This window comes from Bufo gargarizans, chromosome 6, assembly GCF_014858855.1.
Source record: "Bufo gargarizans isolate SCDJY-AF-19 chromosome 6, ASM1485885v1, whole genome shotgun sequence".
NCBI classification, from domain to species: domain Eukaryota; kingdom Metazoa; phylum Chordata; class Amphibia; order Anura; family Bufonidae; genus Bufo; species Bufo gargarizans.
Genome location: NC_058085.1, coordinates 283,579,113 through 283,594,251, shown reverse-complemented (window position 1 = coordinate 283,594,251; position 15,139 = coordinate 283,579,113). Strand labels below are relative to the sequence as shown.

At 43.2% G+C, this 15,139-nt stretch overlaps 1 protein-coding gene across 3 annotated transcripts in view; it reads left to right on the top strand.

The window, feature by feature from the left end:
• Positions 1 to 2,776, top strand: part of TAF4 (TATA-box binding protein associated factor 4) — a 64,879-nt gene extending 62,103 nt beyond the window's left edge. For all 3 annotated transcript variants that reach the window (XM_044298312.1, XM_044298315.1, XM_044298314.1), the window contains one exon: positions 1,027 to 2,776. In XM_044298312.1, coding sequence (XP_044154247.1) covers positions 1,027 to 1,194 — 168 coding nt within the window. In that variant the 3' untranslated portion in view covers positions 1,195 to 2,776. The remainder of the gene's footprint in view (positions 1 to 1,026) is intronic.
• Positions 2,777 to 15,139: the final 12,363 nt, after the last annotated feature.

The following is a 15,139-nucleotide window of genomic DNA, read 5'->3' as shown; positions in this document are numbered from 1 at the left end:
TCTCTACATGATAAATGCCTATTGCTGATATGAGACAACCCCTTTAATTGAAAGCAAAACTGCAGTTTCCTATTGTAATTATAAATCATGAAGAACCTTCTATTCTCTAATGAATAACTATTTGGCCTGTTCACTAAGGCCTCGTTCACACTTCACTGTTTGGTCAGTGATTTCCATTTGTGAGCCAAAAACAGGTGCTGGTTAAAACCACAGAACAGGTGCAGATCTTTCCATTATACCTCATCTCACTCCTGGTTTTGGCTCACAAGTCACTGATGGAAATTACTGACCAAACACTGTATTATTTCCTAGCAATATAGTCAATTTCAGGAGGTTCCCATGTACAGAATCTGAATGTGGCTTCAGACTGGCTCACCCGCATTCATTATAAGCATTGGCGTTGCATAAAGGGTATTTTCTATCACCGGTAATGGCTACTCACTGCCAGCGCTAACTGGGACACCCCCTCCTCTACCCTTCTCTATTAAGTCATAATATGCCCCAGTTTTTGGAAGTAGATATTTTTAACCATGCAGTTCCTAAAGGGTATGTTCACACATGACTGAAATTTTTGCAGAAGAAAATAAGAACGGAAGATATGGTGTTTCTGTTGCAGATTTTGTCTCGGGAATGCTGCTGATTTTGATGGAAATTTCACTTTTTGCATGACCAAGGGTGACATCTGCAATGGAAATCTGCGGCATGAACTGACATATGCTGCAGGCTTAAAATCTGCGCCCCTGCTCAATTTCTGGTGCAGACTTGATTCACTTGGCTGATACTGTACAATGTCGCAGATTTGCTGCATGAAAAAACTGCAAATCTGTAGCATTTTAACCACGTTATGTTGTAAAGGGGTGGCATATGCTACCCACACTGATTTTGAGAATGAAGGGGCTGCAGCACGGATTCGGCAACATGTGGCCAGTCACTTGTATTCTGCTGTGCAGGAGATATCAATGAAAACGAGACGCTCGTCCGCCATGTTGTTACTAGACTAACAGGCCTCTCCTTCTTTCTCTGCAGGCATCGAGCACAAGTACAACGCCCGCCAGCAGTTCTGGAGCAGGGGGCAGCAGACCGTTTACAAGACAAAGGATAACACGAGTCAATCTCAGGGACCTCATATTTTGTTTGGAAAACGAGCGAGAGACAAGCCATTCACTATTGCTATATAAAGCATTCCTTAAGTGAATACAGATACAGTAAAAAAAACTAAACAAAAATGGAAAAGATCAAGGTATTTTTGTTTTTGCAAAGACGACACCCCATTTCCCCCCTTTTTCCTTCTGCTGGGACTATTTTATACTTTGCAAATTTTTATTTTTTTGCTTCCTCACCCCCAACTTCTTTATGGAATGGTAATCGTAAAATCTACAAAGTCCTTCCATTTTTAAATAAAACCTCCAAATGGTGGTAAATGGCACAGAGAGCTGCAAGAGAGGAGAATTCTTGGACGGACCCCACGACGAGGAAAGCTGCCTTCTGCAAAACAAGCCATATAAGGAAAACCTGTTCCTTTTAATGAATGGATTCCATTTTTAAAACTTTATTCTACTTTTAACTACTTCGCCCATAAATTTTAATTCCATCTTTTACCCCTCGTTCGCCCCATCATTGCTGGTGAGGGGTTAACAAGTTATGCATTGCTCCTTTTTTTGCAGATGGCAGAGGACCCCCCACCCCGTTGCTTCCTTCTTTTTCATATTTATTGGTTTTATCTGCTTGGACACCTCTACTGCCGTGGGATGCACAGACCAGAATCCTCTTTCGTCTCTGAAATTTTAACAATCTACAGTTTTTTTTGTTTTTGTTTTTTGTTTGTATATCATTACCATTTTGTTTAAAACAACCTCAGTTTTTAAATAATTTTCCACAATAAAACTTTAAAAAAGTGTTTTTCTGTAGGAAAAAAAATTTAACTTGGGAAGAAAAAAAACAATGCAATGCTGTTTTAGCTTTTTGTTTGTATAAAAAAAAAATGAATTTGTGTACCCTGTGGGCAGTTGCAAAGTTTATATGACAAAGGAAGTTAACATTTTATGACAAATATATAAATATATATATTTTACTTGCACTGTTTCATTTTACTTTTTATTTCTCCTTTATGTTCACCCTGCCTCTACAGCAGACATCTGTGTTTATAGCACAGGAAGGGTTAAATTAAGTATTTTTTCTTTTGTGACACACGTGGTAAAGTCTATACATGGCTTGCTGTAATTTTTGAGTAGTTACTGTAGATTTTTGGCACATGATGGGGGGGGGTTCTAGAATACAAAATCTCCAGTTCTACCGCAAATGACTATGTAAAAACCATAATTATTTTGTTAATAACAGTATGCAAGCTTTGGAGACAAGCTTTCTGTCACCATGGCAATAGCCCCGTCTTTGTACCTATTTTTTTATTGCGGAAAAAAAACTATACTAATTGGTTCTTTATATTTTCAGAGGTTACTGTATTAAACTGTCGATTGGTAATACTTTTCTGAGTGTAAATAGTCTGGCTTTGTGTGTGTCCCCCCCCCCTTACTCCAGATCTCTCTGCCTTGTTCACAGAACTCTGATCAGTATTTCTATCTGACCGCTGTTACATCACCTCGTCGTCTCTCCCCCCCGCCTGCCGATCTTGTCTTTCCATTTTGTTTTCTTGTACATTTTGCACAGTTACTTGTTCATATGTAAATATATTACTTTCAAAATGAAGTTTTTAATTGCTATTGTTTTATATAGGATTGAAAGAAAATTAACTCCTTTATTAAAAACGAATTTATCTGTACCACGTCTCTGCGTATTGGTTATTGCATCCGTTATGAAACTGTGGCTCAGGAGTGAAAATTATCGGAGAACTGTATTATAAGCAGTTACTAATATGCTTCTATTAACTCAACTGTTTGGTAACATACAGGATGGCTGATGGAGAGAATCAACTCCGTTTGCACTCTGTACCATCCCTGGTCTGCCCTCTGAAGTGGATTTTCCTGCTGGGACATCTCATCTATCAGGTCTCCCAACAGTGCAAGGGAAATCAAGCATTTGGGCATTTTTCAAACCGCCATAGTGTTCTACAGTGCTAAGCGGACTGCTTCCTAATTAAATCAATGGGAAGGATATTTCTAGAGACCCCTTTGCGCACTGCTCAATGGAGCAGACAATTGTGGGGAAGGAAGCGCTCCTTCCTGGCAATTGCCTGCTCGTCAGCCGAGGAGACCTGCGCATTTACATGCAGTGATCTCCTCCACAGTATAGAGAAGAAGTGATTGCTAATGCTATCGCTCGTCCCCATATATAATTATTATTTGCCAGCAGCAGGGGCTGTTTAGACGGCACTATCTGCTGCCAGCAAAATAAAAAAATGTAACAGTAGGCACACCCAAATCTGGATAAAATTCTCAGTCACAAATAAATTATAAAATAAGTTGTTTACTGTAAAATAAAATGCACTATCATAACAGGGCCCTTGCTATTATAAAATAAGTTGGAGTGATATGCAAACCAGATGCCCGCTCGCATGTGCAGCAGGTGTCATGGTTGGCGGGTCAAACTGGCTGATTGCGGTAATTAAAGCCTTTTAAATGCTGTGATCCAGTGAGATCACGACATCTAAAGGGTGAAAACCCCGGAAACTCACTCTTCCAGGCTTCTTACTGGCATCCTCTGCGGCCATTGAGGATGCCGGTAATTGATTTTAATGCACTTACTCCGAGCCTTTTCAGCGAGGCTATTAAAGCTGCAATTTTTATTTTGGCCACCAGGTGATAACATAAGAAATGAGCAATCCTGAGCAATAACTGGATTTTGAAAATCCATGATTGTTCAGAATAAAAAAAAAAAATCTGATTTTGTACGTTCAAAACGAGCTTTAAAATCATAGCAAAAAAGTTAAAAAAATATATATAAAAAAAAGTGTTTGTCACCCCCCCTTTCCGTAGAATAAAAAAATAAATACATAAATAACAAAAAATATAAACATCATGGGTATATTAAATATAAAAATATTTTTTCCCTTCCCCCACGACAGCACCACAGAAGGAGAAAGAGAGAGGATCCGCCCCAAGGGACAGGAAACCTGCAGAATAAAAAGGTGGAGCCTCTCTCCCACCTCAGTAGTTTCCTGTCTCTGGAGTGGGAGCCCTGCAGTTTCTCTTTCAGGTTCTTACCCATAGCAAGGAAGTCCCATAGATGCTCTGGAGGGCTATGAGGTACATACCTGCTGGGATCTATCGCCCATATGTTGGGCTGACAGGACCCTAGGAGTTGGTGGTGGTCCGGGGCTTCCACCTGGCTCGTGCGGCAGGTGCTTGTGTGCTCCTCAATGGGAGTAAGGCCACGCTGAAACATAAAGGAAATGGAAGCAGCCCCATGTGGGGTGTTGTATTCCTCTGCATGTGGCCCGGACCCAGCAGGGATTTAGGTCTTCTGCAGCCGCGATTTCCTATGCATGCGGTCCAGAGGAGAAGATGGCGTGAAAAGTGGATGTGTGTTCCAAAAAAGCGTAGGTTTTACAGCAAATATTTGTGTTATTTGGCTTCAGGGCCTGGTTGGCGGCCTCGTGCCTTCGGGGCTTGGCTGTCTGCCTCAGGGCTTCGGGGGCCTTCCTGGCTGTCTGCCTCAGGGCTTCGGGGGCCTTCCTGGCCGTCTGCCTCAGGGCTTCGGGGGCCTTCCTGGCCGTCTGCCTCAGGGCTTCGGGGGCCTTCCTGGCCGTCTGCCTCAGGGCTTCGGGGGCCTTCCTGGCCGTCTGCCTCAGGGCTTCGGGGGCCTTCCTGGCCGTCTGCCTCAGGGCTTCGGGGGCCTTCCTGGCCGTCTGCCTCAGGGCTTCGGGGGGCCTTCCTGGCTGTTGCAACTATGCCTGGCCAGCTGAATGCCTGTGTAGCGTCCATGCCTGGCTGCCTTTTGAGTCTGTGCCTAGGGGGCTTAACACCTGTAGTATCTATGCCAGGTCGGCTGGACGCCTGTGAGTCTGCCTGGCCGGCTGTCTGCCTTTTCAGTCTGTGCCTGGCCGGCTGGCTGCCTTTTCAGTCTGTGCCTGAATGGCCTCATGTGCCTATGGAGCGATTTGCTTCTGTGTTTATGCTTGCTGGAATGACTGCTCCTGCAGCTTCGCATTGTAACTGTATGTTTTCTGCTGCTGGGCTTATCTAGTGCCGTGTCTGCATGGCTGGCTGCTTTCGTTGCTGCGTCTACGGGGCTGGTCTCTCCTGTTGCCATGTCTCCTGACCGCTCTTGCAGCAGGGTCTGGATGACTGTTCTTAGCTCTGAGTGGATGTTTATGTGACCAGCTGTGCCTGAGGTGCCGCCATGCCTCGTGGTGGTCTACCTTGGGGGCTATGCAGGCAGGGTCAACTAGTTCTGTGATTATGTCTGGTTTGTCTATTTGTGGTTAAGGGTCTACAATAAGCGTAGCACTCCAACAAAGCCCTATAATGCTCTTGGTGAGGAGCGAGAAGATGGGCTGGACCACATTGCTTGGATGGCCTACAGGATATAGGGCGTACCAACAAAGCCCTCTATGGCTCCTGGTTGGGAGTAAGAAGACAGACTGGAACATTTAGTCTGGATGGCATACAGGAGGGTATGGCGCACCAGCAAAACCCTATAAATACTTGCCGCCCATCTAGAATTTCCCAGGGATGCCCTGGAAAGTCGGCGGGGTCGTTCGTGCGGTAGTTCTGGCAGGGACCCTAGGGGGTCTGAAGGGTCCAGGGGGCTCTTTGGATCTCTTGCGGCAGATCCGTGAGATCCTCCAGGGGATGCCACGGTACAGCTCCATCATGGATGCTAGATTGCAAGGAAATTTAGACATCTAAAGTTCTTCCGGTGAGGTAACAAAGGGCCTCCAGTGGATCTTGGATCAAAGCATGTCTCACTATATTAGAAAGAGGAGAAGAACCCGCGCTGACTCTATTTATACCTGAAGAAATGCTAATAATCTCAGATTTCCCCAAGGTATATAGGACCTATTTATCTTCAATATATGTTCTGGTAGCTCTATGCCTGTCAGTACTTGAGTGGATAGCTGCGCTAGCTGCGCTAGCTGCGCTTATCCTTTACATGCAAATAAGTATTGTAGAAGGTAAAAAACTGTTGCGGACTAATAAGGCAGTCTTAGGCACTTACTGTTATGTGCTCCGCTCGGTTCTTTTCTGAAAAAGTTCAATCTTCCTGGTATTGAAGCTGAAGATAGAAGAAGATAGAAGATTGAACGGGACAAGAGAGGAGGATCATCAATACCAGGAAGATTGAACTTTTTCAGAAAAGAACCGAGCGGAGCACATAACAGTAAGTGCCTAAGACTGCCTTATTAGTCCGCAACAGTTTTTTACCTTCTACAATACTTATTTGCATGTAAAGGATAAGCGCAGCTAGCGCAGCTATCCACTCAAGTACTGACAGGCATAGAGCTACCAGAACATATATTGAAGATAAATAGGTCCTATATACCTTGGGGAAATCTGAGATTATTAGCATTTCTTCAGGTATAAATAGAGTCAGCGCGGGTTCTTCTCCTCTTTCTAATTCTCAACAATAGGTCTCATCCTATTTTGTGGGCTGTTTTTTGGCAATTAACCCCACAGCAGAACCCTGCAGCGACGGGGCTCACACACAAGTTTGTTTTGTAAAAGTTTGCTTGTGTGAGCTCACCCCTACCCCAATTTATCCAGACGGCAGCGCGAGTGTTTATCTATCTTTTTTGTTTATGTCTCACTATATATTCTGCACCAAAGGAATCTGTGATCACCTTCAGTTTTGATCATTCTTGTCAAGATAAGTACTTCTCTAAAATGTTTGTTAAATTTATTATGTTTACTTTGTTAAATACTTGATGAGAAACCCATGTGAGATTTATTTTAGAAGTTTATGCTGGGTTTTAAGTATAGTGTCTAGTATTAAAATTTCCTAAGTTTGGGGGGTTCCCATGCTGCCATCTGGGTATTCTTAGCTTAAGATTACCTTTCAAGCTCTTTTGATAAGCCCGGGGATCAGTAGGAAAGAGTTTTGCCGCTGCCTGGATGTCAGGAGATGCCTTATACGTTACGTAGGGGTAAACTAGGATTGAATTAAGTCCCCTGCGCTTTTGGCATAAATAAAAGGTAAGGTGGCCTCAAAGAGTTCACTAGCCAGATGGATTAGGACCGTTATTTCCCTGGTTTACATCTCTTCTGGAAGTTTTCCTGAGAGCACGTGCTACTCGCGCAGTCTCTACTGCTTGGGCTGAAAGGGCTAATGTTTCTATTGAACAAATCTGTAAGGTTGCCACGTGGTCTTCTCCTCCTTCTACAGTCACTATTGGCTTCAACTGAATCCTGTCTCTGATCTGTTTGGGACTATATATATATATATATATATATATATATATATATATATATTACATAACCCAGGTTGGACTTCCTCTGTAAACCACTGAGGTGGGAGAGAGGCTCCACCTTTTTATTCTGCAGGTTTTCTGTTCCTTGGGGCAGATCCTCTCTCACTCTTTCTGTGGTGCTGTCGTGGGGTCTGGAAAATTCGATTACCGGTGAGTGCAATCATCATTTTTAAATATGGCGAATGGCGCAACAGGAAAAAAGGCTCAAAATAGGTAATTTTTCATTGCTTCTCCCCAAAAAAATATAATAAAAGGTGATCAAAAAGTCACACACTAAAAAATGATATCAATAAAAAGAACAGATTGTCCCGCAAAAAATGAGCCCCCACACAGCTCAGTAGATATAACTTTAAAAAAGTTATAAGGGTCAGAATATGGTGATGTAAAATATATATATTTTTAAACTATTTAGGCATAAAAAAACTAAACTAAATTGTATGCCATAATAAATGGTAGCATTAGAAAGTACAACTTGTCCCGCAGAAAATAAGCCCTCATACAGCTGTAAACGGAAAAATAAAAAAGTTATGGCTCAAGGAAGATGGGGAAGAAAAATTAAAATGAAAAATCTCTGGTATCCTAAGGGTTAAAGAGATTGTCCACTTTATTTATTAAGATGACCTATCCTCAGAATAGGTCATCAATATCAGAACGGCGGGGTTCTGACACCCGGCACCCCTGCCGATCAGCGGTTAGAAGAGAAGGCTGCTCTTCATTTTTTACCTGTTCGCCATCGCAACTGCAGCGGCAAGCAGGTGCAATGAATACTACAGAGCCGTCCCATTGAAGTGAACGGGAGGCTTACTTGTAATTACACCTGGTCAGCGCTGCAGTTGCGACCGCAAGCAGGTAAACAATTAAGGGAATGCAGCTTTCTCTTCAAACAGCTGATTGGCGGGGGTCCCGGGTGTCTGATTCCTGAAGATAGGTAATCAATATAAATAAAGCAGACAACCCCTTTAAGTCTCAATGTCATGTCAGAATAAGGCCCCCTGCACATGCAATACACGGGTGCCCGTTTCGTGGGCATTCCGCATCACGGATGCGGACCCATTCACTTGAATGGGTCCGCAAATCCGGAGATGCGGAACGGAAGCACGGAACGGAACCACTACGGAGTGCTTCCGTGGGGTTTTGTCCCGTACTTCCATTCCGCAAAAAGATAGGACATGTTCTATCTTTTTGCGGAACGGCCGGATGCGATGTGGCTGACCTACGGCGGCGATCGGGCATTGCGGCCCACAATTTGCGAGCCGCAGCACGGGCACAGATCACACACGTTCATGTGCAGGGGGCCTAAGGCCTCTTTTACACAAATGGATCGGCAATCTGTATATGGCCCGGATTTTAAGTACCAGAATTTGCTGCTAATGTTAACGAGTAGAGCTATTCACATGGGTTTATGATTTCCGACAGTATATGAAATCCGCAGCATGTCTGAGTTTTGTGTATATTTGCATCCAAATATGGCCATTATAGTTTATGGGAGTGCGTAAAAAATGCAGGAAGCAATAAATACACATGTAAATCCAGATGAATTACTGAGACAATACTGATGACAATTTTGATGGTATAACATCTGGACTGGTGTGCTCATGTGAAAGAGGTCTACACGTAATGGTGTATATAGGCATTAACTACCCTGTTTAAAGAGGACATGTCACCTCTCCTGATATGTCTGTTAATACCTGTTCTTCCCATATTCTTTTAGATTTCTATTTTGTGCTGTTCATCTATTATTCCTCCTAGATGTTTAGGACTAAATAACTGGATGTTACCAATTGGGAGTGTGTCTCCGCATACTTGAAATTATCTAATCAATCTGTGCTGACAGTATCAGACTGGGTATTATTGGCAAACTGAAGGGTAACAACCAGTAGCCAACTAATTCATAAATTAAAAGAGAAATAACAGAGAAGTGGCACAATGCAGCTTTGTAAGAATAGGCAGACATGTCAGGAGTGGTGACAGGTAGTTTTTAATTTGAAAGTTTACAGATATAGCCCAGCTTACTTGTAGATGTGAACTTTAACCACTAGTCTATAGAGCTCAATGCTTAGTTACTGCTGAAAAACCTCATAGAAGTTTATTTTGTATAATACCATAGAAACTTCTATGCTGATTTTAAAGCACTGACGTAGCATTGAGTTCTACAGCCCAGCGGTTAAGGTTTTTGCCCTTAATGTAGAAGGTTATGAGTTTGAATCCCTACAGAAACATTTTAAAAATAGAGGATACATTAAACTTAAAGAGGAGCTTTCACTAGAATAAAAAATCTAAACTAACTATACAGACATGGAGAGCGGCGCCCAGGGATCTCCCTGCACTTACTGTTATACCTGGGCGCCGCTCCGTTCTCCTGGTATAGGCTCCGGTATCTTCATATGTTAGGCTCCACCCAGTGGAACCTGCCGGCGTCTCCTTCTCCCAGGCTGTAGCGCTGGCCAATCGCAGCGCTCAGCTCATAGTCTGAGAGGGTTTTTTTTTCTCTCAGGCTATGAGCTGAGCCCTGCGATTGGCCAGCGCTACAGCATGGGAGAATGAGACGCCGGCAGGTTCTATGCAGATACCGGAGGCTATACCGGGAGAACGGAATGGCGCCCAGGTATAACAGTAAGTGCAGGGAGATCCCTGGGCGCTGCTCTCCATGTCTGTATAGTTAGTTTAGATTTTTTTTATTCTAGTGAAAGGTCCTCTTTAAATACACAGGGTGTCCCCAACAGTGAAAAGAAAAAAAATTGAGCAAAACATAAAATATGATCCAATAACACCCATATTAACCCACACCAACCCTTTTAACTTGTGTAACTAGCATTTTATGTTGGGAAAGGTGGCAACCCTAACAGCCCCACCACTCAGGACCTCTATGGGCCTGCTCACTGCAGCAAGCTAAGCTTCATCAGGACTCCCTTCGTAAAAAAAAAAAAAAAACATATTTCATTGCGATATTCTGACAGTCATAACTTTTTTATAGTTATGTCCACAGAGATGTTTGGGGGCTCTTTTTTTGTGGGACGATCTGTCGTTTTTTTACAATACCATTTGGGTTGTGTATAACTTGATCACATTTTATTCAATTTTCTTATGAGATAAAGTGATGAAAAAACTCGAAACTGCCTTTAAAAAAAAAAAAATTGTTACGCAATTAACCATATAGGCTTACTTTTTCAAAAATATTTTAATAGTATGGGCGCTTTCGCATGCGTCGATGCCCATAATTCAATTTTTTTTGTTTCTTTTTATTTTGGGGAATGGGGGTGATTTAATTTTATTTTTATATTTTCAAAACTTTTTTTTTTTCTTTAAGTCCCCCAAGTGGACCACAACTTACAATCATCAGATGTAAACTGCTCCATTAGGCCTCATGCACATGGCCGTTGTTTGGGTCCGCATCCAAGCCGCCGTTTTGGCGGCTCAGATGCGGACCTATTCACTTCAATGGGGCCGCAAAAGTTGCGGACAGCACTCCGTGTGCAGTTTGCATCTGTTGCTCCGTTCCGCGGACCTGCAAAAAATATATAACATGTCCTATTCTTGTCTGCAAAAGGGACAAGAATAGGCAGTTATATCAATGGCCGCCCGTTCCGTTATGCAAATTGCGGAAGGCACACGGGTGGTTTCTGTTTTTTGCGGATCCGCGCTTTGCGGACCGCAAAAAACATCACGGTCGTGTGCATGTAGCCTTATTCTGTATAGAAATCACAGTTCAGTGCTGCCATCTAGCGGCCTAAACTGTGATATACTAACAATAAGCCTGGAAGTCTAGACTTATTTTTAGAACAGGGTGCTTTCCCTGAACTCCTCTGGGGGAAAATGCGCCTGAAGAGGAATCCCACGCTTCCGTTTTTGAAAACACTCTCAGATGCCGTGAGTAAGGGGAACTCATTGCTGTGAGGGGAGGGGGCATGTGGCATATTCTGGGGTGAAGAACTGTGTGAAGAGCTTTAAGGGGTGTAAATCTGTGAAGGAGCGCCGGAATCGACAGAATGTAACTGTGTTGTTAGTACATTATTACAAGATTTGGGGCCCCACTTTTGAATTTAACCCAGGGCCACATTTTGTTTAAAACCGGCCCTGCATAGAGGTGCAGGGCTCATTGCAAAACTAATCCAATGAATACTTTAGTTTTGAAACCTGAATAGCCCTGTAATAACAAAATTCACCACAAGATGGTGTACATGAGCCACCCATGTCAGTAAATTTGCAACCTTAAGGGTCCATTCACACATCCGTAAGTGTTTTGCGGATCCGCAAAACACGGACACCTGCAATGTGCGATCCACAATTTGCGGACTGTACATCACAGACACTATAATAGAAAATGCCTTTTCTGGTCCACAATTGCGGACAAGAATAGGACATGTTCTATTTTTTTCAGGAACGAAATTGCGGATCCCGAAAAAACGGATGCGGATCCCGAAAATGCGGATGTGGATCCAGGAAATGTAGATTTGCATCCGTTCCAGCCCCATTGAAAGTGAATGGGTCCGCAAATAGCGGAACGAATGCGGACCCAAATTACGGACGTGTGAATGGACCCTAAGTGGCCATACACTTTACATAAATGTTGGCAAACTGACTCCTGCCGTAAGGGCTGGGCCTCAGCTACACTGCGACTTTTTGTACAGTGACTGATGGATTTTAACAACTGAGTGACAGCTGCAGTCCATGAGATTGCACTTGGCTGAGTGCATGCACTTTGACTACAGCGGTAGTTCAATAGTTAAAATCAATCGGGCTACAAAGAATCTCAGGGCAGCCGAGGCCTTCAGGTATTACTACACCAGCAAATGTCATAGAGATCACGATAAATGATCAAAGTTGTAGGGACTTGTTAACAATTAAAATATCGCTTATACACCGATAATTGTTCGCACTTGCGGTCGTTACTCGGTTGCTTTTAAACCATTGCTTGTTATTACATGAAAAGATGGGGACAGATGCTTGGTCAAAAGGTATGTATGAGATCGTTAGCGAGTAGACTATTCCATATCAACGAGGAGTCGTCATATTAACCTACTTCAGCTCATAAGAGCCCATACATTTTAATACTGTACGGAGATGGATCTCCGTACAGTATTACGAAGTTTTGAACAAAGCGACTTCGGATTAGGCATCTGAAGCTGATGTGTGAATGAGGCATAAGGCTGCGTTCACATCTCCAGTGCACTTCATTAGATCAGGCACTGCCGGATTCTTTAGCTCACCGGCGAATCCCATTGACTGTAATGAGGTCTGGTGGTGATCCAGCTGCTTTCCGGCATAAACGCCTGTTTTCAGCCGGACAAATACTGCTGCATGTAGGCTTTTTTCTGGCCAACAGCTGGCATTTATGCCGCATCATCTCTGACTGAGATGTGGACGCAGCCTGAGGGCTGTTTCACGCGAGGGAGTCCATTACGGGAATCGTGCTCCGTGCGTGAGCATGATCCTCCATTATGGACTTGCAGGAGCACACAGCATTATCATGATTTATAATGCTATGTGACTCTGCATGCCCTTATTTCTACAGAATCATAGTGACATATAGCGGTCCGTATGATTCTGTAGAAATAATGTCAGGCACATATCAGGAAATCATGATAACACTGTACACTCCTGCAAGTCCAGAACGGAGGATCACGCTCACACACGGAGCACGATTCCCGCAGTGGACTCCCTCGCGTGAAACAGCCCTAAGGCCCCTTGCAGACGAGCGTGTCCGGATGCGTTGCGGGTGCGTTGCAGCAATCCCGCGCGAGTAGGTACCCAATTGCAGTCAGTTTTGACTGTGATTGCATTCCGTTGTTCAGTTTTTATTCCGTTTTTTATCACGCGCGTGCAAAACACATTGCACCCGCGTGATAAAAAATCTGAATGTGGTACCCAGACCAGAACTTCTTCACAGAAGTTCAGGTTTGGGTTCAAGGTTGTGTAGATTGTATTATTTCCCCTTATAACATGGTTATAAGGAAAAATAATAGCATTCTGAATACAGAATGCATAGTCCAATAGGGCTGGAGGGGTTAAAAAAAATGGAAAAAATAAAATTTAACTCCCCTTGATCCACTTGTTCACACAGCCGCCATCTCTTCTGTCTTCTTCTTTGCGGAATAGGACCTTTGATTACGTCACTGCGCTCATCACATGGTCCATCACATGATCTTTTACCATGGCGATGGATCATGTGACGGACCATGTGACGAGCGTAGTGACGTCACCACAGGTCCTTTTCCTGTGCACAGCAAAGATGAAGACAGATTTTTTTGTAACCCCTCCAGCCCTATTGTACTATGTATTCTGTATTCAGAATGCTATTATTTTCCCTTATAACCATGTTATAAGGGAAAATAATAATGATCGGGTCCCCATCCTGATCGTCTCCTAGCAACAGTGCGTGAAAATCGCACCGCATCCGCACTTGCTTGCGGATGCTTGTGATTTTCACGCAGCCCATTCACTTCTATGGGTCCTGCTTTGCGTGAAAAACTCACAATATAAGCTTGCTGCGATTTTCACGCAACGCATAAGTGATGTGTGAAAATCACCGCTCATGTGCACAGCCCCATAGAAATGAATGGGTCAGGATTCAGTGCGGGTGCAATACGTTCACCTCACGCATTGCACCCGCGCGGAAAACTCGCCCGTGTGAAAGGGGCCTAAGGGAGTCACTGCTGTGCATTTCCAAATGCACAAAAAATAAATAAAAGGGGCAAAAGTCAGCTCACCATGCCACTTACGATTTTTTTTTACAATGTGGTAAACGTTTTTGGGAGAGCTGGAGACAGCTTATTTTTTGGACATGGCTTTATGTATGGCCAACTTTACAAAATGTACCACAGGTAAACCATGTCACAGTTGAAAAACAAAATTAAATCAAAAGGAGGAGTTTCAGTTTTAGGATATGAGTGGCAGTGTAGCGTATGCGGATTTTCCCAGTTTTCGTTGCGTTTTGGCACCAAAATCCATGTCACATGAGGATCGTGATGCAGATTTTCTTGGAAATGTTCAGTGAAAATATTAAGAAATGACATTGCTGCGGATTTCAAAATCCGCACAGCAGGTTAATTTCTGAATTGTGTACGTGAGATACTGAAAATCCCGTCTGCATAGCTGGTTGTACTGTATTACGCTGCGGATTTTCCGCACTGAAGATCTGTGCATAATACGTACTGCATATACCCTTAGGCTACTTTCACACTTGCGTTTGCAGGTCTGTCATGTATCTGCACATATGGATCCGCACCGATAATACAACCACATGCAACCGTTCAGAACGGATCAGTTTGTATTCTCTTTAACCACCTCAGCCCCCCTAGCTGAAACACCCTTAATGACCAGACCACTTTTTACACTTCTGCACTACACTACTTTCACCGTTTATTGCTCGGTCATGCAACTTACCACCCATATGAATTTTACCTCCTTTTCTTCTCACTAATAGAGCTTTCATTTGGTGGTATTTCATTGCTGCTGACATTTTTACTTTTTTTTGTTATTAATCGAAATTTAACGATTCTTGTGTGACATTTTTCACTTTCAGCTGTAATTTTTTTTAAAAAAAACGACATCCATATATACATTTTTCGCTAAATTTATTGTTCTACACGTCTTTGATAAAAAAAAACTATGGTACAAAAATGTGAATTTCCGCTTTTTGAAGTAGCTCTGACTTTCTGAGCACCTGTCATGTTTCCTGAGGTTCTACAATGCCCAGACAGTAGAAAAACCCCACAAATGACCCCATTTCGGAAAGTAGACACCCTAAGGTATTCGCTGATGGGCATAGTGAGTTCA